This window comes from Varanus komodoensis, unplaced genomic scaffold (genome assembly GCF_004798865.1).
Source record: "Varanus komodoensis strain SLA01 unplaced genomic scaffold, ASM479886v1 scaffold1, whole genome shotgun sequence".
Taxonomy (NCBI): Eukaryota; Metazoa; Chordata; class Lepidosauria; order Squamata; family Varanidae; genus Varanus; species Varanus komodoensis.
Window position 1 is genome coordinate 99,131,363 of NW_025335268.1, and position 26,669 is coordinate 99,158,031.

General features: G+C 41.7%; 1 protein-coding gene across 1 annotated transcript in view; it reads left to right on the top strand.

Moving 5' to 3' along the window:
* CFAP58 (cilia and flagella associated protein 58) overlaps nucleotides 1-26,669 on the top strand; it is a 103,685-nt gene that overhangs the window by 30,362 nt on the left and 46,654 nt on the right. Inside the window, exons 10-14 of the mRNA XM_044431375.1 lie at nucleotides 139-300; nucleotides 3,494-3,640; nucleotides 13,782-13,922; nucleotides 14,216-14,439; nucleotides 25,172-25,283. Coding sequence (XP_044287310.1) covers nucleotides 139-300; nucleotides 3,494-3,640; nucleotides 13,782-13,922; nucleotides 14,216-14,439; nucleotides 25,172-25,283 — 786 coding nt within the window. The remainder of the gene's footprint in view (nucleotides 1-138; nucleotides 301-3,493; nucleotides 3,641-13,781; nucleotides 13,923-14,215; nucleotides 14,440-25,171; nucleotides 25,284-26,669) is intronic.

The following is a 26,669-nucleotide window of genomic DNA, read 5'->3' on the forward strand; positions in this document are numbered from 1 at the left end:
ATTATTGTTATAAGAATGTATGTAAAAAGAATCCACCATCATCCAAAAGCTGTCTTCAGCTATATTTGTGTATAGTATATTGCCAGTTATCACAGGAAGATAGTTTTAATGGTACTAATGTTAAGTTTTCTGGTACAGGTCCTCCAGCACATGGAAGATATCAAAGTACGGGAAATGCAGATCTTTGACTACAAAAAGAAGATAGCTGAGTCTGAAACAAAATTAAAACAGCAACAAAACCTCTATGAAGCTGTGAGATCAGACAGAAATCTCTACAGTAAGAATTTGATTGAAGCTCAGGTACCAAAAGCAATACTGTACCTAGGTTCTGTTCCCCAATTTGGTTGAGTCAGCCATTCTGTGATCTAGAATGGGAGGGCAATTGATGTTTTCCATATTTTGGTCCTTTCCGCAGAAAAAGATTCATGAGAAATATTGTAGACATTGACTTGAATATTTGTGGAAATAGACATGGCTTGAGATGCTTTCAGGGATAATCCTTGCACGTATGTATTTGGAAGATGGAAGGCAGGTTAAGCAAGTGACAGGTCTTAGGTGGTCCTGGAATTATAGAACAGCAGCCCGTGTCAGATTCCAGAGATTAATTAGAAGTTTGCACTAGGGAGTCTAATTCAAGAGTGTTACAAATGAATGGTTTTTAGTTACTTGATTATTTGACTTCAGAGTTACTTTAAAATAGATATCTTGAAAGTAGATGGACGTTCACAGTTTAAGGAGATTAAATAGGATTGTGTCTGAGTGACAACCACTGAGTAATGGAGGCAAAGCCATGAAAATTAGATTATGTATTAATCTGTGTACAGTGTATATATAAAATGTGTTAAGAGAAACTTACAGCAAATTATTTTCCTTATTTAGTTAGGGAAAGCTGTAATATAAATGAGATAAGATAAAATTCATGGCTCATGACAGAGGAACCAATTATTTCTGAGGTAAAAATTGCTGATTGAGTTAGTAAAGGAGATAGGTGTAAATGTGGCCTGGTAAGGATTGCATATCCCAGATTTGACCATTGGATTTCTAGCACAGATATATATCTGACAAAAATGGACCTGCGGATTCATATGGAATGGAATGATTATTATAGCACTCTGGGAGTTGTAAATCTATTCCAAAGTAGGCGGGAAACACTTTGCATGATAGTACTATTTTAGTTATGCCTTCTTTGTACTGCAATGAAGATATAAACAGTTTACCCTTCCTAGGCTATGTGAAAATTGTTTTGCAATAATTAGGAAACTTTCTGAGATCACAGGATGTGGTATGCAAATGAATAGACCTTTTGGGGGCATACAAAGGATACTATCCTCTGCACTCATTGGTATACTTAATAGTAGATTGTTTTGTGTATAATTTCAATTAACTGCAATGTTCAAAAGTGTGAGAAGACATCTGGGGTTAAACAATGATCCTTTTTATTATAGTCAGGCTAAACTATAGCAATAAAACAGTAATTCATTGTTCAGTAACAAGCCAGCCAGCCAGCCAGGAAAACTAAAATAGTTTTATCTTAAAAATATGCAGAATTGTCATTCCCTCTCGAGATGTAAGCTAAATTGGCACAAGCTTGTTTGAGAGAGCAAAGCTCTTGGTAGGCAGTTTTAGATTATTTAATAAGAAAAGGTCCCCCTTAGCCTTGCCCTGCATGTACTGTTTCTGATCTCCAGGGTGTCATAAGCTCAAACACAGTAAAATCTTTTGATAAAGGAGTTCTTGGCTGAATGTCAGTATTTGCCAGGATGGTCTCATATTTTTGAATCTTCCTGGTCCTGAGAATTGTTGCTTGTTAATTTAAATGAATGTAAACTGAACCTTTGCAAAATTAATGGTGCCTTTCTGGTTTTCTATACCAAAGTAGTACATTTGAGAGCATATGTGCATACTATCTTTCAAAATAGATGGCTTCCTTCTTGAGCCTATATAAGCCATCCAGAAGAATTATACTCAATTTTCCCCTGTACTGTTCACATGAGTGATAATGTGTATATCCACACAACAAGCTCAATTTTCACAGGTCTTTTTCTGGTCTGAAACAGAGTTTTTATTCTGAGGTTACATAGTGGTTTGATAATATTGGAGTACTGTTTAGGATTGGAAGTTTTTAATTTTTTGAAATGGGCTCTGACATGCAGAAATTCAGCTGGTGAATCTTTTCCTACAACTAGTTTTTGAAAATAACTTCACCTTCATCCCAGAATTTTTCCATGCCTTTCTTAGGCAAGGGCTGGTCTATTTTCCATGTTCTTGCTTCCTCCTGGGCTTCTAATAATAAATACAATAGGAGGAAATGGGAGAGATGCCTGACTCCAAAAGCTGGGGAACAAGTTTAGGGCCATTAAATGCCAGCCATGGACTCCTAGTATTTTCCAGTTTTATCTTTGTTATTCCACATATACAGTATATTTTTATGGTTAAAAGGTTAACTATTCATGGCTTCTGCATTTGAACCCAGGAAGTCTAGAGGAGGCAGTGTTCTGGTACTACCTCTTAGGAAATACCTGGGAAAATAGTGGGCATTTTACCATTTTTGATAGTACTTAGTTTGACATGGAAAATGTTTTAAAGGGTGATATTGCCTCTCTTGACCTTTACCCTCAGTGTCAGACAGTGTAAAACAGGCAATGTTAAAAAACAGGGATAAAACAATAGTACGTTCATCTCAATTTTTGTTGATATTCCTGTTGGTGCTACAGTCAACTTACACTACAGCCTCCTTCCCCAGCTTGGTGCCTTCCTACAAATTCCCATCATACCTCACCAGCTTGGTCAGCTGGCCACTCTTTAGAGCATATTAGCTTGAGGAAGGCTGAACTAAGAAGTGCTTTTGTTAGCATGGTAGCACTTGGTACTTGAGATACTAATTCTTTATTAAAGACCTCCTGAACTGTGTGGAATGCTACTGATACAGAGATTTTAGAGGTAGCAGAAAGCACTGAAATTGTGTGAACCCATATGCCTCTTCTCACTAAATTCACACAACATTTGACACATCTGGTTGTAATTTTAAAAAATTATATTGGTATAATTTGCCACAGCTGTGTAGAAGTTAATACTTACCTACTTTAAGAGGCCAAAGAACTGTCTCCTTTTTGTGTTCTTCAAAACGCTCACAGTAGGAACTTTTTGCAAGCCCTTTGGGAAATTGTCTCTTGCTCAAGTTTATCCTCTGCTTATCTATAATCTTAGAAAACTATTTTTTCAAGCATGAAAGGAAAGAAAGGCTTATCATTTATAAACTATACTTAGTGGATAAGAGTTTTTAACTGTCACATTGCACAGCAAGCTCCTATTGGCCACATAAGCCAAGGCTATATGAATTGCCTTCTGTGGAAAATTTATTCCTCCTTCTTCCAGTTCTGGGGTAGGGGAAGGTCATGGCTATTGTGACAAAATTATTGTGGAGCTTTTATCTACCATTCCCTTTGGCCCATAGCTACCTGTATGTAGTGAACCCTTAATTTTCTCCTGTTAGGATGAAATCAATGAAATGCGAAAAAAGCTGAAGATTATGACACACCAGGTAGACCAGTTGAAAGAAGAGATCTCTGCTAAAGATGCAGCCCTTGTAAAAGTTCACCTGGACCACCAACGGATAGAAAAAGAGAAGGAGGCCTTAAAGGTAAGGTACTTCTACTAGAGAAAGGGAAACTGGATTCTTCAGAAGTAAAGGAATGAAATTAAATACTTGAATTGGCAGAAGCCTCTTGCCTGCCTGCACCTAGGTATCCTTCTTAGCAAATCCTTTCTATCAGCTACAAAATGCTCCTCCTTTTTGTAGGAAGCTGCTGAAGGGCAGCACCAAAGTTTACTGAGTCTTTGGAGTCAACCTTCTGAGTAGACCAAGAGCAGTCGCTGCTGCTCTTGCTGCTTGGGAACTGTTATTTAGTGTAATTTGAGGGATAATAGCAGGACCTCCACCAGTTATTACCACCAAAATTGTGCTGAGTAGGGAGTCTCCAGTTTTGCTCAGAGAAGAGAAGCCCTGCACCTTTGTGTATCAGCATCTGGCATCACCTGGCTTTGGTGCTGGAGGGCATACTTTCTGATGGGAGCTGTTTCCCCTTGTCTGCTGCAGTGGTTGGAGTTGTTGCTTAAGTGGTAAAGGAAGGGTACTGTTTTTGTCCTGTTTTCCACTGTTGTTGCATATAGGGAAACTAGTACATCTGGAATAGGAGAGTAAATTGGTTTTCCTATTTCTTAATGCTGCCAGTGAGAGTATTGAATTGTTGCGAGTTCCTGGGTAAGAGCATGATTATTTATGATTGATATTGCTCTCATTAAGTGTATTGGTTTCTGCATATATTTTCTCCCCTTTGCTGCCACTTGGTTAATTATTACGTGCCTCAGCAAGTGTGAGTAGGTGGGGGGAACAGCGTCACCACATTCATTGGCCTTTGGATTGAGAGAAGGTATGTCTGTGAGTGGAGAACAGGTCAAGTAGAAGGGGAAACATACAGTAAAGACCATTTCTTCTTTCTGCTCCATCTCTCAACCTAGTGCCTCTTGGTTATCCTGACCACAGCCCATCAAATCTTCACTTACTGATTATCAATGCAAAATTAGTAAATAGGAAAAAATGCCATCCAGCTTTAAACACTGCATGAGAAAGCTGACCTCATATTTATAGCAATACATTGTTGGACAAGGCAAATGGCTGTGTTATTTGGCTAGTCATGGAGTTGTATGGCTTGAGAGTTCCTTGTCCTAACAGCAGGGTAGGGGAGCTGTCTTACAGGGCAAGTGGCAGGTTAAAAGATAGCTGAAAGACCATTCCAGCCAGAGAATCAGAGTGGTTAATGGCCGTGGAGTTAAGCAAATTAAGTGTTGCCTTAGCAACGCTCAGGAAAGTAGCTGCATTTTATAGCTGCATTCCACCTTTCTTTATGCTGGATCTTAGTGATATTTAAGGACCCTTCTTTGGGAGCTGTGTCAGGAATGGAAAGGACAGTATTTTAACCCTGCCATTGCAGTAGCAGAATGGACCTCTAATGCAAGAGGAACTCAAAATTTCCAGTTTCCAACTGGAAAAGAACAAAAATGTTCCTGGGCGTGTTGGCAGAACTCATCAAAGGGAGCTTGTTGACTGGTCCTGTTCTAGGAATGTGTATTTCTGTTCATTGCTGCAGTTGTTTCAGGAACTGCTACTCCTATTGCATTAGTGCTCCTTTCTTCTAGTACAGCAGAACTAGTGGAGGTACAGCCACAGATATAGTTCATAGGCTTTGCATTTTAAGGTAAGTGCTCTATCATCTAATGTTACCAATACTTTTGGCAAATTTTTGTTTTATATTTGCTATGGACACTGCTCAGAAAAATGGCAAGATATGTTTTAAAGAAATAGCATTCCCTAGTTGATAAGCAACTATACAGAGTTTATATTCCCTGGATGACATCATATTTTTGACAGGGCTCATGTTCCTTTAAAATGGGCATTTGCTAGAAAATTAGCAGTGAAAGTTTCCTGGTATGGTAATGCATTGATAGAAAACATTTTTTGAATCTCCTACCACTGTTAATTAATAGATTTATACACCACCTCCAGATTTACAAAATACCTTTAAGTAAGATATTTTAATAAATTTAATATCTAATAAGAGCATGTGAGCTTGCCAAGAATATTGGCAAATACTAAGCTACATTGTACTTTCCCTGAAATGTTCCTTTTTAGCTGACCATATGACTACTGAGTCAGACTTTTTGAACCATCTAGGTCAACATTACCTCCTCTAAGTTGCAGCATCTCTCCAGGGTCTCAGGGTAAGAAGCCTTTCCTGTCACCTGCTACCTAATTATTTCAGCTGCAAATATTAACTCTGAAATCATCTTTATTCTTGGTGTGTGTGTGCTCTGCTCCTGAGGCACAGCTCTTCCCCATATATTAGCATTTGTCTTTACAGAGAAATGCTTGAGAAGATAGGTTAGTAGTTGCTCTTTTGTAGCCCTTCTTCAGCAATTGACAGCACAATTGTGTCTATGTCAGTGCAGAAATACCCAAATTGAGTTCAGTAAAACATATGACCACAGAAATCTCTCAGTATTGCAGCTTTTGTTCCCTTTTAGAAAGGCTTATACATGTCAGTTCAGCTAGCTGCCATCATGGGTGTATCCTTATCCACCTCTGCATATTAATTCATCACACTGTACACTATTGACTTGCTCTTTCCTATAAAATGGGAATCATATAGTGAAGGGGGTTTAAAAGTTTCAGAGTTGCAGAGTGCTATGCTGGAAATTGAAATCATAAAGCAAGAAATTGAATGGTTAAACATTTTAGTTTTTAGTGTGCACAAACAGAAGTGGTTTAGAAATGGATATTTTCAAGTCAGACAAATACAGAGCTTTATGCAGGGATGAAAGAGAAAATTGCTAATACATTAAAAGAAGGCATGCTGATAATCCTCAGTGGCTGGAATGTGAAAGGAGGAAACAAAGCAGAATCAGATGTGAGAGAATTTGGCCTAGGGGAGAGGAACAAAACAGAAGAAAGACTCTTAGGAATCTGCGATGCCAACAATCTGTCTCTTGATCAGATGACTGCATATGTGGACACCACCAGATAGCCAACACAAATCAAACAGACTGTGTAATTGGAATTAGGACATGGAGAAGCTACATTCTCACTGCCTAATAATAATAATAATAATAATAATAATAATAATAATAGATCTGGAACAGATTGTGGTAGTGACCATGAACTATTAGTATCAAAAAATAGAATAAAGGTGAATAAGGATCAGAAACATAGAAACAGCGGGAGTCAGAAGGGGTCTCCCGGGCCATCTAGTCTGACCCCCAGCTCCGCTCACAACATGCCCCCCATATGCATGTCTAACCTATCCTTGAATACCCCCACCGATGGGGCCTCAACCACCTCCCGTGGAAGCCCATTCCATACCCTTGGGGTCTTAACTGTCAGGAAGTACTTCCTGGCATCCAAATTGAACCTTGGTTCCCTGAGCTTTGCTCCGTTGGAGCGCGTCCTGCCTTCCTCTGCAGGGGAGAACAGATCTCTACCCACCTCCATGTGACACTCCCTCACATATATTTATGTCACCAACAGTTCCCCTTGGAGTCTCCTCTTCTCCAGGCTGAAAAGACTCAGTTCCCTCGGTCTCGCCTCATATGGCTTTCCCTGCAAACCGGCCACCAACCTTGTGGCCCTACGCTGCACTGACTCTAACCTGGCTATATCCTTCCTGTAATGAGGGGCCCAGAACTGAACATAATACTCCAGTTGTGGGTGCACCAGAGTTGTATAGAGTGGTAGTAATACGTCTCTCAGGTTAGAAGCCATGCTTCTGGCTATGCAACCAAGAGTAGCGTTTGCCTTCTTGACCACCGCATCACACTGATGACGCATGTTTAGCCTGCAGTCAACCAGCACCCCGAGGTCCCTTTCACAAGTGCTGCTCTCCAGCCACTTGTCCCCTAACCTGTACTTATGACAGCTAGTCCTATGCCCCAAGTGCAAGACCTTGCACTTATCCACATTGAACGCCATCCTGTTGTCTCTTGCCAACTTCCATAGACTGTCCAGATCCTTCTGGATCTGGAGTACCTGTTCCTCAGTTGTAGCCACTGCCCCAGGTTTTAGTATTGTCTGCAAATTTGATCAGCAGGCTGTTCATCCTTTCTTCCATGTTGTTGATGAAAAGATTAAACAGGACCGGCCCCAGGACAGAGCCCTGGGGGACCCCGCTTGTCATGGGCCGCCATCCTGACAATTCCCCACTAATGGTTATCCTCTGCTTTCAGTCAGTCAGCCATGCCCTAATCCATCGGACAGTGCATTGGTCTATCTCAAAACTCCTCAGTTTCTCAACCTCAGCAAGGCACTTTGTCAAAGGCCTTGCTGAAATCCAGGTAAACCGCATCCACTGCATCCCCTCTGTCTAGTCACCTTGAAACCTTGTCATAGAATTCCACAAGGTTTGTCTGGCAGGACCTGTTTTTGCGAAAGCCATGTTGTGTGGCTGCCAGCCTCTTTTCCCTATCTAGCATCACTAGATCTCTCGCTATTATGAGCCTTTCCATTGTTTTTCCTACAATGGACGTAAGGCTAACTGGTCTGTAATTCCCCATGTCCCTTGTCCTACCCTTTTTGAAAATTGGGACCACTGATGCCACCTTCCAGTAACAGAAGCAGAGTGCCAGCATGTACATTAAATAACATTCTGGGGGAATTCTAAGTCCACATAAAGAACAGATTTGCATTACCAAACTCAATTGACTATGAACTAGAAGCACTGTAGACTGAAATCAGAGACATTATTAGGGAAGAGTGTCAAAAGGCATTTCCTGTAGCAAAAAGAAAGAAAGGGCCTAGATGGATGGCAGAAAATACACTCATAGTCACTAAGGACAGGCAAGAAGCAAAAGAGGACAGAAATATGTTCAGAATCCTGAACGCACATAGAGTCAAAACGACCAATTACAATGGCCAGGGCAGAGGGTTAAAAGAAAAAAAACATAATAGGGGAGACAAGCAACATCTTCCTGCAGATCCAAGAAATTACAGGGAGATGCACACTTGGCTTAGGAATGCTGAAAGACCAACAGAGAAACATATTATCTGGCTGGGATAAAAGAGAAAAGGAAATGATATATGGAAGAACTATACAGAAATGACAAAAGGATGGCAGATACCTTTGAAGAGGAATCATATGAGAAACCTGGAAAATTAGAATGGGAAGTGAAAGGTTCTCTGAAAGCACTTGGAAGGATTAAAGTACCTAGAGTAAAACTGTTCTAAGCTGCAGAGTACACCAGCAAATGTGGAAATCAAAAGCACAGCCCACAGACTGGAAATGTTCAATGTACGTGCCAGTGCCCAGGAAAGGAGATGCTAAGAAGTGCAGCAACTGTGGCCATTGTATTGATTTTCCATGCAAGCAAGCTGATCCTCAAGGTGTAGGAACAAAGTTTTTTTTACCTGATATGAAGCAAGAAATGCCTGATGTTCAAGTTGGATTCCAAAAAGGGAGAGACACTCAAGATCACTTCACAATATGTGTTGGCTATGAGAACACAGCAAAAATTTTTAGTAAAAGCAAGCCCCTTTGTAGAGCTCAACCATCACTCTAATATTGTAGTAGCCTCCATTTCTTATGACACTGGCCTAGCCAGCAAATCAGAAAATTGCTTAGTAGCTGGACATGCTAGCACTTCTTATAAAACTCATGAGCCTAACATAGTTGGAACCAGTAAGCCTTTTCAAGGAAAGGGATTAAATTTCGTTAACATTTTGAAGAACACAGTGAGATAAGGCTAGATAGAATTGTTCAGGTTGCCCAGCAGGATGCCAACTGATCAGATGTTCTAGGGGTTATTGTGGATCCATATCAGAAGCATGGAGTTGTCACATGGGGAACAAAGGTCACAGAATTGGAGAGAAGCAGTGGAGCTGACTCTGGCATTATGAACTATAGGAAGTTAACTGAGTGGATATACTCAACTCTGGAGGCTTATTTTAGGTTTTAATGAATATGTGCAATTAACCTTTGTGATGCTACATGAAGACAATGATTTTAATAACCCTTTTTTACTCCCTCATTTTATTAAACAAAGACACATATGCATACAAAGAGAATTTCATTTTTCACAGCCAAATAACTATTCACTATAAGTTCTCTATGAAAAATGTTTTTCTTTCAGGCAGAAATTTACTAGTAAAAAACATAAATCTGTCCTAACTCAAAAGCATTTCTTCTATTTCAAGGTGCTGAATATAGCTCAGTCTGTCTGCATGATACATACATTTTCTCTCTTCAGTCCAATTTTCTCCTTTTAAAGGTAAAGAGAAAACAGCTTCCATAGCTGATCATTTTTATTTTCACAAAAGTGGAGGGGGGAGATCCTTTTCTTGCCACTCTTTGCTTTGCTTTCCTTTTGTCAACTTTCTGCTACACTCCAGTGACTTTGTAGCTTTTCAACAATTGTCAGCACATTACTATTATGACAGGATGTCAATAGAACTCTGTAAAAAGGTGATGAATTTGGGTTCCTGATCTTGACTGAGAATTGTTATATGAACTAAAGAAAGAGCATTCAGAACCTCACTTCTTGTGCAAACCCGTCTGCTTTAACTAATCTCTCCTGCTGTCTTGTCACCATGGAGTCATTCACAAGCAGTTTGACAGCAACCTGATTGCTATGCTCTTTTACTTGCTCAATTATTAATAACAAGAGTGCCTATGGCCTGCTATCACTTTAGTGAGTGGCTTGAGGGTATTCTGCTATGAGACTTACAGAACTGCTGATGACTACCTAGAATATAGCACCATCCAGTTACTATGTTTTGATTTGAATTGATGAGAAAGAACCCTGGAACAAAGCATCATTTGGTGGCAATTGTATAATCTGAAGAAATAAGATTTATGTGGTTGTTTGGGGTTTTGTTGTCACTGGTGCAAAGTTAGAGTTATCTTCCTTGTTATCTACAATGAAAGGCAGGAATTTTTTAATCTTATTTGGATTTGGAGAATATTATGCTTTAGCCGTCCCTCCCCCTTCCCCCTCCCCTTCCGCTTCCTGCTGTGTTGATTTTATGTGCCATCAAGTCATTTCTGGTGACCATATAAGTGAAAGCCCTTCGAAATGCCCTGTCCTGGACAGATCTGCTCTACTCTTGGAAACTCAAGGCTGTGGCTTGATCCATCGATCTCATATTTGGCCTTACACTTCTGCTTCCAATTTTTCCTAGCATTATTATCTTCTCCAGTGGGTCTTACCTTTTCATAATGTGTTTCAAGTATGACAGTAACACTGATGCTGAAAGAATTCATACCTGGAAACATGTGCAAACAAGTCACTCTGGCACGCACAAGGAATGAGGTTCAGAATTGTCTTGCGCTATTTTGCAGGTGGGCAGTATCAGAGGATCTGAGGAGTCAATTTCAGCAGCAATTCAACAACATGGTGTTGTCTGTTTGGGTGTGGCAGGGGATACACAAAAGGATGGCGGGTAGTATGGGGCTCACAAGCCGCACATTGCCCACTTCGGCTCTGATTACATATTTCTGGTGTGTAAAGAGGATTTAAAAAAAACAAAGGCACTGCCTTCCCAGATAGAAAGCCAGCCATCAACTGTTAGGGTGGCAAACTTTTGATCCGAGTAAGTGAATAGGGGCCCAGCTTTGGGCAGGTGGGAGAACAGCTTCTATGCCATCCATTGCCATGTCCCTTTGATATTCACTCTTTTTTCCATGACTCAGTGGACTACAAAGTGAATTTATACATGCTCACTAACTGACAATGCTGAATTGTAGTGGGATATTCTGTTTGCATTTATTTCACTCTTAGACTGCCCAATAATCAACGTTCTCTGGGTTTTAAATTGTTTAAATATTTAGAATTCTGCTTTTTCATGGAAATATACTAGCAAAGTCATTAGACGAGGAAAGACTGTCTTTGATGCTGTTCCTAGTCAATTGGTAATTGAGCCTAGTTATAATGTGAATAAATTCAGGCCGTGTCTTCAGCTGATCTTACTTCCAAAAGTATGAGGTTGTATTGTACCTGCAATGGGGCCATCACTACAAGAGAAGCAAAGGGTGAATTCCTAAGTACACTTGTGAGGAGATAGGTTCTGTTGAAAGGTGAGAGAATAGATTAAAAAACAAGTTTTGAATCTCATATACTACTTCTTGGCAATACCAAATGTGTTTCCTATCACAGAAGAGAATGTGAAGCCCTTAGATATGCAAAATTTAAATTCACATTCTTGTGTTTATTTTTTGCACCAGATTCCAGATACGTCAGATCCCAGCTCAGTATAAGGAAGGGGTGGTCAACCTGTGACCCTCCAGATGTTTTGACCTAACTTATTCCCATGGTCTCTTAGCATTGACTATGCTGGCTAGGGCTGATGGAAGTTGTAGGCCGGAACAACTGGAAGTCCACAGGTTGCTCACTTCTGACATAAGGGCTGCTTGACTATGTCTCAGAAGTTTGACTTTTGCATTGCAACATAGTTACGTTTATATCCACTTAATATGTGTGAACGTGTGAATTTGTTTATATCAATGGTTTCTTCCAATATTTAAAGATACGTATTGTTTATAGCTTGTATTTTCAGTAACATAAAGTGAAGACCACATTTTAATATAATAAAAAGAAAAGATTTAGCAGTGCTGAGCACATGAGCAGTTTTACACTTTCAGGCAGCTACTTTTATAGGCTGTTGATTGCATTTTAATGTCAGGCAGCATCCATTTTTGTCCTGCTGATGGAGTTAGATCAGCTGCTAAAACTGAATAAGTGAAGTACAAATATTGTGCATATGGGAGAATAAAAGGTTTATTAAAGAAACAGCAATAGAACAAAGAATTTTATTCATGTGATAGAACAATTCTACCTGCCATTTTAAATTCTTATTTTAGCCACATATGCTTCATAATTAATTTATTTTCTTATGTTGGATATCACAGTTCTTGAAACAACCCCCCATCCCCATTTACTTTATCATATTCTTTTCAGAATCACTTGTTACAGAGTATGGCCAATATCTGTGCCTCAACTGAATACTCTGTCCCAACAGAGGGCCATTATAAAGAGATTTTGCTCACAGGGAATGTAATTAAGGAACTGATATTAAGAATATTATAAGTTGTTTTGTTTTATTTGACATAGCATATTATGGTAGTTGAAAATGATTCACACACTTCTGGAATGCTACCAGAGGACTGCCAACAATGAAAACAGCCCCTAAATGAACATGTGGCCATCCAGATGTTGAACTGCATCAGCCCTAGCCAGCATACCCAAATGTGAGGGACACTAGCAGTCCAAGAACATTCAGATGGATACAGCTTGCCCTCTCCTGACCTGTAATGTATGCTTGGAAAAGCTGCAACTTGGTAAAGCTAAAGCGATCCAGAGCCGCATGTGCAGAGATGTGAGAATTTCACCTCTCAAGATTATGATCATTCAACATATGATCACCTTTACTCTAAAATGAAGGCTTGTTTAACATTTATTGCTTCCTGCATAATTTTGCCTACTGTCTTTTAATTCAGTGTACAGCCCTATGAATTCTCCATGTTTTCGCTTAGCATGTCTTAAGTGCTCTATGTTTTCCACACACTAGAAGATGGTAACTTCAGCATGACCTGAACTGCCATCATGGTTCTGGTTTTGTCTGAAAGTACTCTATGTCTTCTGCATGGGTAATACTATTAGGTTATTCAGTATTAATGTTTTCATTATCTTGATCAGCTTTTGGTATGATTTATAGGCATATCCTCTCTTTTTGCTCAGCAGTAAGTTTCATTAAATTCAGTACAGTTTACTTCTACTGCAGCCTTTCAATAATGTCAGCAAATATATATCTTTCACTTGCAACAATTCCAACCAGGTCTGATGAGTTGTAAAGATGGTGGCAGGTAATTCTTGTACACTACTGAAACTTTCAGTATCTGGCTTTGTTCATATTTCCTCCTTGCAGTTTAGGAAATACTTGAGAATTACCAACTGAACCTAAATCACTTTGACATTTCCCCTGGGTATGACATACAAAGATGTTGGGCAGAATGTTTACAACCTTTCTTTATAAGAGTTTTGTTACATTTACTTGGTATCTCTTATTTGCTCTTTAGAACAAAGCGAACAGCTAAGTGAATAGAACAAAACATGAGAAACTAAAGAAGGATGTAAGACTACAAGTCTGCCGGAATTCTTAATAATCTTTAATTCCCAGTTTTATGATGTGGGAAGTAGTTACTAAACATTGTTTCTTTGCCTGTTACTTTTGTTTCCTTTAGAGTGAATTGCTTAAAATGAGACAACAAGCTCTGGAGACTAAACATTTTATTGAGAAACAAGAGGAGGAAGAAAGGAAACTCTTGAAAATTATTTCTGAAGCTGATGCTGAGAGGATGAGGCAAAAGAAGGAGTTAGACCAGGTAAGCAGCAGAAACACACCTTTAGTGTTTAGTGTGGCATAGTTGGAATACATTAGCATCATCTTAGTAAAAGTAACATGTTCTAAAATAGAATTATGTCAACGTTTTCTAGCTGAAGATCTGGCTCTCTGTCTGGGCAGCTGAATATCCTTGCAATTAATATATACTGCTGGTAATTAATATTTTACTGTAGTTTTTGCTGATGAAGATACTGCCCCTGATGGTTTATGGCTGACAGCTTTCATAATATCAGCTCATATGTAGAATCTTGTCTTGGCCTGCCTCATTTCTAGGTTATTAGTGAAAGAGACATCCTAGGGAGCCAACTGGTTCGGCGCAATGATGAACTAGCTCTTCTTTATGAGAAGATCAAAATACAGCAATCAATTCTGAACAAGGGAGAAATGCAGTACAGGCAAAGAGTGGAAGACATCCGACTACTCAAATTGGAGATCAAGAAACTTCGTCGGGAAAAGGCAATCCTTGGCAAGAGTGTGGCCAATGTGGAGGAACTCAGGTAGAAAGTCATAAGATGAACCGGTGTTGCTTGTGGCTGCGGCTATCATGCTGTTTTGAGACATCAGGGAATGCCTGTTTTCATGCATGACAAAAATTTGTGTTGACATGTAGTTACTTCAAAGAATTTTCTTCAGCTGACCTCATATGCATACTAGTTTTAAAGTGAAATTAATCTACCAGTCAGTACTCGAAGTAGTAGCATTATTTTAAGGGAAATTTGCTGGTATCAAACTATCCTACTTCCAGACAGTTTGAATGATTGGCAACATAAACTTGATAGACAGTAGTGAAAAAGGTGTTCGCAGTTCAGTGAACAACTTAGTAGTGCCCAGGGCTCACATTAGTTGAATTGTTTATTATTAGATGATTTGTAGTGGAAACAGAACATTTTTCTGTATAACAAGTTGAAATGTTGAAATATATTTTCAGAGTTACCAGGTGGCTTAATTTAGTAGGAAGATCTGCTTAAATGTTCATTGGAGGTTATGTTTACTTCAGACCAAAATTTGATCAGCTTGCTGGTTTCATCTATCCTCTCTTTGGACTAATACACTTTTAAAAAGATTGTGTCTTCTTGGGAAAACCATGTTGTATAGTCACTGTGAGTTCATAAGAAAGTAAACTGAAGATAAGGGCTGTGCTTTCAGTGAGTCACCAGTTAACTGGCAAAATTTTAATTCTGGCTTCTGTTAAGTTAGATTTATGCTGTTGCCCAAATTTTGCAGACATTGATGGGACATCTTGGATGGAGTTGATATGTTTGTTTCAAATAATAAGAATAAAACAGGTCTAGTACTTTTTTATTAGGACTTACTTTGATGAAAATATGCAAAATATTACAGCACTTTTTACTGCCTTGAAGAAGCTAATCCTCTGCTAGATACACAATCTTTAGACAGTCAAAGGTACAGTCCAATTATGATGCCCAGAATCCTCTGAACCCTGACAATTACAGGTATCCTAGGCAGGTGAAAGAAGCATGGAGGAAAAGGTTACATCTACTTTCCTCTCATCCTGCAAAATATTTGGCTAATTTTGGTTGTTTTATTTCATTCATTCATTTATAAAATTTGTATGCCATCCATTACTTGCATCTCTGGACAGCTTACAACATAGATCAAGATAAAATAGATAAATTGACAATTCCACTCTGGCTGCAATTAATAAAATACCAACAATAAAATCTAATTCCCATTAAAACATATTAAAATATTGATTAAATAAAAAGGTCTTGACCTGGTGCCAAAAAACATATAATGATGGCGCCCAGCAGACCTCTCTAGGGAGCGCATTCCATAGTTGGGGCACCACCGCAGAGAAGGCCCTCCTCTGGGTACTCTGTCTCCTAACGTCTTTCACAGAGGGTTCCTGGAGGAGGGCTTCTGTTGTCGATCTCGGGGCGGGAGGGCAAATAGGGAAAAAAGGCGTTCCTTTAGCTATCCTGGTCCCAAGCCATTTAGGGCTTTATAGGTAATAACCAGCACCTTGTATTAAGCCTGGACTTCGATGGGAAGCCAATGGAGCTGATAGAGGACTGAGGTTATATGAGAATAACGCCCAGTCCCCAACAGCATCCTGGCAGCTCTATTTCGTACCATCTGAAGTATCCGGACTGTCTTCAAGGGCAGCACCACATAGAGTGCGTTACTGAAATCCAACCAGGAAGTAACCAATGCATCTGTCACTGTTGCTAGGCAATCCTCCTCCAGGTAGGGGCGCAGCTTATAGATTAGCCGAAGCTGAAGGAAAGCGCTCCTTGCCACCACTGTCACTTGAGCTTCCAAGGACAGTTCCGGGTCGAGGAGCACTCCCAAGCTGCCGACCCTGTCCTTTAGAGGGAGTGCAACCCCGTCCAGGGCATGGCCCAAGTCACCTACCCAGGAGCTCGAATCACCCACCAACAGAACCTCCGTCTTATCTGGATTGAGCTTAGTTTATTGGCCCTCATCCAGCCCATTACTTTGGCCAGGCACCAGTTCAGGACAGCCACTGCCTCACATGGGTTAGTTGAAAAAGAGATGAGGTGCCTCAGAGTGGGAGGAAAAGAGGCTGAGGTACAACAAGGAGAGATCTTGGAGGCACCTCCCCACCCCCAAAAGTGATCTCAGAGATGTAACTGGTGCAGTTCTTGCCATGCCGTCTGTGTGTATGGGGGAAGGGAGTGGTGCTTCAGTTCCCCGGCTATGAGGTTAGAACAATTTTCTGAACTTATAGCTGGGGATCTGAGTGATCCTGTGGCTGTCTGGACACTACATGAGTGCAGTCCTAAGGGATGGACTCTGATCTAAGAGAAGCTTTCCATAGTGGCTAGCAGGCATGTGTGGAAAGATCAGTGATCAAATATCCTCCTCTGAAGTTATAATGCTGCCTACTCTGTATGGGAGCTACGTACATAACAACACAAACCTAAGCATTTTTACTCAAAAATAAAGCTCATTGAAATCGGTGGATTTTACTCTGTATTAAGTGTGCATAAGATGCAGTCTTATATAGTTAGGAAAGTTATTCTATGGCAGGTTTGAAGCTAGTGTGCCAGCAGTGGCTGTGGTAGTCAGAAGAACAGCAGAAGCTGCTGCTGCTTCTGCTGCTCTTCTCCTGCTTCTGTGCACTGAAAAGAAATGATTGGCCATGGGGTGTCTTTACTGTGAAGTTACATTAGAGACCTAAGAGTTCCTGTTGAATGACTTGGTGAATTGATCAATATATTTAGGGTAAGACAGAGAGAATTTTCCTTCAGGCCAGATTGGCTACTAACCATAAGTGGAGAGGAAAGGAAGACTGAGTGTCCAATGTCACAGTGCAAAAACTGGATGAGAGAATTTCATCCAATTTCAGTATTTTGTGTACCTGTGAAGATCTGCCATCCTGGTATACTTAGAAAAGTGTGATTAACCATGGTCTTGTTCATATGATTTCCACAGCCTATTGTGACTTATTTAAGCCATGGTGGGGTATATTGCATGCCAGCAGCCATTTTGAATATCCAAGCTGTGGTGGCAGTTACTGTGGCTTATGTAAGGGTTAAGCAATGCTTTCATAACTCTAAAACTGTCCTTGGGGTATGCTAGGGTTTTCCAATCCTCACATATGCCACGCTTGCTGTGTTCACATGATACGATAAACCATAGCAACTGCCCACTGCAGCTCACATATTCTGTGACTTAAATAAGCTATGGCGCATTGCAGTGTTTGTGTAAAAATTTTGCTTCATCCTTTCATTAGTTTTGGATCTGTGGCTAGATGCCTGATTACCATATGGATTTGGCCAGTGTGGCAGTATTAGTTTATCTTAAAAGCATCAGCAAGTCTGTATTTTAATAAACACTCCAACCATTGATGGAACTGACAAAAACAGTAATTTTGTTTTTTACAGAGCTAAGCAGCTTTAATTGGTAATATTGTTAAAATTCTTTGGTTTTGCCACTCTTGATAAGAATAATTTCATACATTACAAATGGAGAGATGAATAGTCATATTACAATGTTACTTCTTAAAGACTAACAAGCTGATATGGCGCAAAGATTTTGTGGACACTTTCAACTTCATTAGATGCAGGAATCTTGCATTGGCAGATTTATACACAGGTGTGTGTGTGTTGGGAAGATATGAAAAAGTACAGATTACCTTAATTCTTTTTCACAAAATATTGCTCAGTGATGACACAGATACCAGTACAATACTAAACTGATTAACATACATATTGGGTGCCTTTGCAGGACATGATGCTCCAAAAAGCTTTGGATACCTTTGTGTTTTGTGAAGTTTGAGGAGTGATGAGCTGGTGTAGTGTATGTAGCCTACAGCTTGTGTGATGCTCACTGTTGCTCTGCTGTATTCTACAGAGGGTAGAACAGCCTGTAATACATGTCCTTCAGTGAACGCTCGGTTCTATAATTTGCATAGAGTATCTGAGAGAGGTTCAAAATAAGGTTAGCTGGTTTGGTTTTAGGACACCGGATTGTACCAAGATTTAATATTTAGAGTTGTCCACTTAAAACCAGTGGGATGTTAATTTTTTAATGGCATATTAGTCTGAGGGTGACTGAGTGACTCAGATTTCTGTTTAGCTTCTTCTGATAGGTGTGATTGGATAAATATGATATTTGGACAGTTTCAGCTATATTTTCTCTCAAGTTTTGTGCAATATCTGCTTATTTCATTTAACCACTTAATATTGTGTTTGCTTTTTTGAAAACCACAATACTCTTTTCCCATTGCATAACTTAAAAAGAGTCTTTTTGAGAGATGGTCATGCTGGTGCCCTGCATATTAGAAAAACCTGTGAATATCCGCCTTAAAGATATGATAGTTTATCATTGGTTTTGGTAAGAAGTAAATCAACAACAAAAATCATAGAATTGGAAGGTATCTTTGAGAAATCTAGTCTAACACTCTATTCAATGCACTCTCTGTAATGTAGGATGCAGCTACAGCATTCCTGACAGATTTATTTATTTATTTATTTAGGTGACTTCTATGCTGCCCCATTCGCCGAAGCCTCGGGGCGGCTCACAAACCATAAATAAATAAAATTCAATAAAACAATATAAATTAACAATATAAATTATTGTTAATGGCAGTCCAAACTTTGCTTAAATACCTCCAACAAAGGTGAACCCCTTCCTCTCAAGCCAGTCTCTTCCACATCCAGACAGTGAGATAGCTGAAAATAGGATTCTTCGTTGTGGCCTCTGTGCATCACACATATGGGTGCTGCGCCTGCGCAGTGCCTAGGCTGGAAGATTAGAAAGCTAATGGTTTTTGGCGGGAAAACTCTGCTCCCCTCCCCCTCAGTGGTATAAATAGGGTGGAGTGTCCGCCATTTTACTCAGTCTTTGTGACCGCCGTTCACTGTGCCTTGTGCCTGTTCATCTCTCGCTTAGATCCTTGTGCTCACTGTTCATTTAACACTTTATATATCTTGCCTTTATCATCATCTTCTACTCCAAGTTTTTTCTCTTAACCTGTTTTTTCTTCAAACCTTTCGTTCCTTTAAAAAAAAAAAAGCAAAAACAAAAATATATTATCTTATGCTCTGCACTATCTTCTCCTTTTCTTTTCACGATGGCGCAGCGAGTGGCATTCCGCAAATGCATTGAATGCGGTTCCAAAATGTTGCCCGCGGATCCGCATGACCTATGCCTCCTCTGCCTTTGTGAGGGGCATAGAACTGATAAATGTGGCCACTGCTTGGTGTTTACCAAGCAAGCTAGGAAGAATAGGGAGAATCGTCTCCACAAACTCCTATGGGACCAGGCCTTGATGCAATCTGACCAATTGGTCTTAAGGCCTGGCTCCTTGGCAGCGCCCTCTCAGCGCCCCGCCTCTGCTGCCGACGCGCCTTCAAAGTGTCCTGCTCCAGCTTCTGCTGCTCCTCCACAGCATCCTTCGGACGAAGGTGCCACTTCCATGGAGGCCCAGCAGCTACTTTCTCCCCCAGCCAAGAAGCAGGAGAAGCGTAAGCATACCAGCTCAGACAAGCTATCTATGCATAAGAAGCCGAGGAAGGAAAAGGCGGACAAACCCGCCCGCCTGCAAGGGCAAAAAACCCAACCACTCCAAACATCGTGGTTCGGGTTCATTGGGCTTTTCGGTACCGACTGCCGCTGCTGTACCGACTCCCTCAGGACTGGCCCTGCAATCCGCGATGCAGGTGACTCTGCCGGGATCCCCCGGGCAGTCTATCCGGCCTGAGAGTGCACCCCCTCAACAGACGGAGGAGCCGCTTTGGGACTCCATTTCTGATGGGGAGATCAGAGACTTCCCACTGAGGGAACGCTCTCCGACTCCGATGCCCACAGCTGAGCCACCTACTGATTCACCATTGCCTCCCAGATGTCGAAGCTGTTCGTCTGAGCACCAAGATGAGGATTGGCCAATGTCTGGATACAGTGCTTATCCTGGCTGAGGTGTCTACCGACCATATGCCTTCTACCCTCGGGATCGTCAGTCACCATCAGTCCCAAGAGAGACACCATCTACCTCAAGGCGTATGGAGAGAGGACGTTCAACTTCTCCGGAAACCTCATCTTCGAGTGACCACCATCGCTACCATGAGGACTCGGACGAGTTGGAGGTTGACTCTACGTCTCCTGATGTGGCTATCACCTCCCAAGGCCCCGCATCCCCTGACGAACTTTATGTAACCTTTGTGGAGCTCATCTCCCACCTTGTTCGGTCTCTGGAGATCGAGACCCATCATCGCCCCGGTCCCAGTACCGATCATTTTTACAACATTGTCAGGGGAGAGCAGTCCGCAGCTGTAGCCCTTCCGCTCATTACAACACTTCATCAAGCTATGGTCCAGCCCTGGGACCAACCAGCTCAACCACAGGCTACGTCTCGTCGGTACGAGGCCATGTACAGGGTTCGAGAAGATGACATCCCGTTTCTGCTCTGTCACCCAAAGCCGAACTCGGTGGTGGTTGAGTCCTCCCAGAGCAGGGAGTCGAGGGGTCACACAGTCCCTCGTGACAAGGAAGGGAGGAAAATTGATATGCCCCCTCGTCGAGTCTATGCGGCCTCTGGGCTCGGCCTGCACATATCGAACTATGAGGCAACACTGGCACTTTACCAGTATTTATTATGCAAAAACTGGATAATGTTGCCTCCTCCCTTCCGGACCACCAAGCGGACCTGGCCAGAGTCTTTATAAAGGAGGCGATGCAGGTGGCGATACAGCAACTCTCCACTGCCAGGCACCATGTGGATACTGACTCAAGAGCCCTTGTCAGTGCCATTTCTCTGCGCTGCCACGCATGGCTATAGAACTGTAATTTTCCTGACGAAATGAAGAGGAGGATCAAGGAAATGCCGTTTGACGGCACCGGACTTTTCCACCAGAAGACCGACCATAAGCTGAAGTCAATCCATGAATCGCACATGACTGCACACCACATGGAGCTGCATTAGCAAAAACGTAAGTGGCAATGGCCTCGACCCTCCTACCGCCAGCAATATCAGCCTTGACAGCAGTACCAGCACTGACAGCAACGTAGAAGGCAGCAACCACAGCAATGCTTCTCCCAGGGCTGTCGACGCTTCGACACCGAGAAGCACCAGCGTTGACGGTCTGGGCGGACCATTCTCTCTCTCCTCTCTCCACCCTCCCCTCTCCCTTTTGTGGACCGGCTCCAAAGCCGACTCCCCATTTGGGAGTCCATTACATCTGATAGATGGGTGTTGTCCATCATTCAGCTCGGATATAGGATAGAATTTGATGTCGTTCCTCCATCGAGTCCGATTCATTTTACACCCTGTTCTTCGGTACTATGTGACAAAGTCTACCAGCTACTTCGTAAAGGAGCGATTCGACAGCTTTCCCGCTCTGATGGATTGCATGGATTCTATTCAAGATATTTTACGGTCCTGAAAAGGGATGGTGGTCTTCATCCGATCCTGGACTTGCGAAATGCTAATAGGTACATCAAACCTAAAAAGATTCGGATGACTACCTTACAGAATATCTTTCCGTTGCTGAGGAGAGAGGATTGGTTCACCTCACTAGACTTGAAGGATGCTTATTTTCATATTTCCATCCATCCTTCTCACAGATGCTTTCTATGTTTCACTGTCGGATCCGATATATTCGAGTTCAATGTTTTGCCTTTCGGCCTGGCTACTGCCCCTAGAGTTTTCACAGAGTGTATGGCTCTGGTGTGCGCACACTTATGGACTCAGGGTATACAAATATACCCGTATTTGGACGATTGGCTCATTGTGTCGCAGACAAGACCTTCTCCTAGCTGTGCACGAGACTTGCACTCTACTTGACGATCTTGGACTTTGCATTAACCGCGAAAAATCATCCCTTGTTCCCATGCAGGTGATCGACTTCATCAGAGCACGTATCGATTCTACTCGGGAACGAGTCTTCCTTCCTCTGAACCACTGGGACACTCTGCGACCATGTTCACCGAATCCAGCTGTACAGAATGGTACCAGCCATAACCATCCAAAGACTACTGGGACACATGGCTGCTGCGGTTGCCATTGTTCCGTACGCCAGACTGCGTCTGCGACCCATACAACTATTTTTCAACAGATCATTTTGCCCACAGTGGGACTCTCCCACCAAGCTGATCTGGATTCCACTGCCGATCCTACATACTTTGACTTGGTGGACTGTTCCAGACAACCTGTCTACCGGCATTCCGTTCCGACCACCTCAACCAATAATAACCCTGTATACCGACGCTTCTCTGCTTGGATGAGGTGCAGCATGCTCAGGACTTTGGGTCCAAGGGACTTGGAACCAGAGAGAAGCAACAAGACATCAACTTACTCGATCTTCTGGCGATTTTCAACACTCTCAAATCCTTTGAGACTGTACTTTGTCACCAAGTTGTCCAGATTGCGTCAGACAACATCGCTGCTGTTTTATACATCAACAAGCAAGGCGGAACGAAGTCGCCAACCTTAACCCACCTATCAATGGAAATTTGGGACTGGTGTATCCCAAGAGGCATACTATTCCTAGCGGTTCACCTGGCAGGAACCGACAACGTAGAAGTGGATACGCTGAGCAGGCAGATGTCAACAACCCACAAATGGGAGTTGGACAGCCAAATTTGTGAACACCTCTTCCATTCATGGGGTTATCCGGACATGGACTTGTTCGCTACCCGAGACAACAGGGTATGCGATCAGTATTGTTCAAGAGCGGGTATCGGATTGGGATCGATGGGAGATGGTCTCATGATCCCTTGGGACAATCTGACTTTCTACGCATTCCCTCCGATCCCACTTCTAACGAGAGTCGCATCAAAAATAGTTCAGGACAACGCCACAGGGATATTAATAACCCCATGGTGGCTGAGACAACCATGGTTTACCACTCTCCTTCGACTATCCAGAAGAATGTTTCTTCGACTCCCAACAATTCCTCACTTGTTAACACAGCAGAACGGAGCAATCAGACATCCAGATTTGGCCTCGTTGAAGCTGACCGTCTGGCTCATCAGCTAAACCATGCGACTGACTCGATACCGAAGACATCTCAGGTACTGGAGGATCCAGTTCGACAAACTGTGCAAACGGCTCCTACCTCGAATTCGACTACAGCTGCTTCAGTACCAACAGCTTTCGATAGAGAAATTCAAGAGATTCTCAAATCCGCTTTAAGACTGTCCATCCGTCGGTCTTATGCGGTGAAATGGAAAAGATGCTCAGCTTTTGCTGAACGCCATTCTTTTCCTCCTGGGATGGCTTCAATTGAGAACATTTTACAATTCTTCCTGGAACTGTACCACTCTGGACTTAAACCATCATCCCTTAAAGTTTACGCAGCTGCCTTATCACATTATCGCGGTGCTGTACAAGGCTCATCAGTCTTCTCTCAACCTCTAGTTCAGCACTTTATTAGGGGATTACAGAATTTGCATCCCTCCATTCGCCCTGCTATGCCGACATGGAGCCTTTCTGTAGTACTTCAGGCGCTTACAAAACCTCAGTTCAAACCTCTGGCAACTGTTGACCTGCGCCTTGTTTCTTGGAAAATAGCCTTCCTTATAGCAGTCACATCAGCTCGGAGAGCTAGCGAACTTTGTGCTCTTCGAATAGACTCACCTTATCTGAATTTCCATAAGGAAAAGGTCATTCTCCGGATGGACTCATCGTTCCTGCCTAAGATGGCTACGCCATTCCACATGAGCCAGGAGATTGTTTTGCCTGCATTTTTTCCATTGCCTTCGAATCCGGTAGAGCGATCCCTTCACACTCTCCATGTTTGACGTTGTTTGGCTTTTTACAGATCTCATACTGAACCCTTTCATTGTTCTAATAGACTCTTTATTAAGTATGCTGAACATGACAAAGGGTTCAAAGTCACATCTCAGAGACTCTCTAAATGGATCATCGAAAATATCATCTTGGCATACCAGCTAGCAAAGTTAGACTTACCTGTATTTCCAAGAGGGCATTCTATGTGAGCAGTAGCGACTTTGTCTGCCTTTGCCGCGGGGGTTCCACTTCAAGATATTTGCAGAGCTGCAACATGGGCTGCCCCACGCACTTTCGCCAAACATTATCAGCTGGATGTCCATGCCAGACAGGACTGCTTCTTTGGCAGGGCAGTTCTCTCATCTGTTCTTCGCTGATTACACCTTCCTCCTCCGAGACTGGTAAGCTTGCTAATCACCCATATGTGTGATGCACAGAGGCCATGACAAAGAAAAGCAAGTTGCTTACCTGTAACTGATGTTCTTTGAGTGGCCATCTGTGCATTCACACAACCCACCCGCCGGCCCCGCTCAGTGTCGGTGAGTGAATGTTTTTCCTTGGTACCATAATTTTCGGTACCGTTCACGCTTACTGTCAAATGTTATCAACCTCAAGGGGGCGAACTTTCGGTCTTCAAGACTGAGTAAAATGGCAGACACTCCGCCCTATTTATACCAAAAACCGTTAGCTTTCTAATCTTCTGGCCTAGGCACTTTGCAGGCGCAGCACCCATATGTGTGAATGCACAGATGGCCACTCGAAGAACATTAGTTACAGGTAAGCAACCTGCTTTTACTTTATAACACCTTTCTAGGAAACTAAAAAGAAACAAAAAACTTGGAAATTTTTGAATTGCTGGAGCAGTTGAAACTACTATTAAATTTATGGGAAAGAAGAATGGGCTGATGGTGGCACTGATCTGTTTAATTAAAGAAGTGAGTTAATATACATATTGTTGTATGGATTTATTTACAGAGGTCACAGTGTTTGTGTGGTTCTCTTTTTTGAAGGCAGGAAGTCTATCATATGCAGAAGGAGTTATTGAAGGAACGGACGCGGTGTAGAGCCTTGGAAGAAGAGCTGGAGAATCCTATGAATGTTCACAGATGGAGAAAATTAGAGGTATAATGTAACATTTCAAAATGTCCAGGTTGTAGGATATGAAGCAAGAAGCAGGTTAGCTGCATTTTAAAGCAGTTAATGACAGAAAGGCTTCATATGAACAATGCATACCTTTGTGTCCCTCCCATAATGTTTGATTGGAGGAAGCTTTGCAAGATCAATATAGATCAAATCCAAAGCAGAGAATAGAGTGGCATGAGGGCAAGAGTTTAAGGGCTGGTTCTTTTGACTGTTGCAGCCCAATCTAGCTTATTGGAGTCATCGTGGTTTATGATGTAGGCAGGGGGCTAGTTTGAATATTGAACCCTTAGAAGGTAAGGTATATGATCCAAACCTAGGTGGCATAGATTGCTTTAAGGTAAAGCAGTTATCAAATAATGTCTGCCTTCCAGATTCAGATAACACAACTAAGCATGATAACCACGGGCCAGTTATTCAACTGGACACCATGTTGGGTTGTAGTGACCGAGGTCTCATTAGTTTCAACTGTTCAAAGAGATTTCTACATTAGAAAAGGAATGACTTTTCTATTGTCAACTGTGAAATTATATATAGGCTGGAGTAGACAGAATAGTAGATCATGTGATCAGATAGCCCACCATGGATTGTTTAAGGCAGGGCAAACTGCAGTGTGAACATTTTGCATGTTCAACACTTTACTGGGGGTTATTGTTTTATGGGCTCTTTGACTGCATGAACCAGATGAAAAAGCAGAGCAGTTCAAGTCAGTCAGGATGGGCAAGTGTAATTCTTGATGGCAAGGAAGCAAAGAATCTGAGTAAATAATGTAGTAGTGTGTATTGTGTTGTAAGCTTGTATATTCCTTAGTTGTCAGACTGAAAACCAAATGAATAAATCCAAATTTCTTAAATGTGGGACAAACCCATCTGAACAATTCCCAAGCTAGTTTTGGTTTCTGTTTTGCATGTACATTGGTCTGAGATGCCATGCCAAAATTTGTTCTTCTGGCCTTCCAAATTAGTTATAACATTCATATTGCCAAAACCTCCAGATGAATGTTTTGGTTGTACTGACTTGCCTGGTAGGTAATTTGATATTTTGATGCTACTTTTCAACTGATATTCTCACCTTTTATCTTTGGTAGTAGATAGAATGTAGGATGCTGAAGTATATTATTTTGTTCTAGTGAAAAAAATGGAGCTGTCCAGAATGAGTCTATGCCCTCTCCCTTCAAGCAAATCAGGACAAAAGACTTTTTAACTAAAGCTTTTGTTATGTTAAGGTTGACCAGATAGGCTATTTCTGTGATGCAAAGAATAATACAGTATACCCCTGTGAAGTTGTGGTTTAGCATTCCCAGTCTCAGTCCTTCATGGCATTTTCCTGGCTCTGTGGCAGCTTGCTCACTCAGAGATTGTTTTCTCC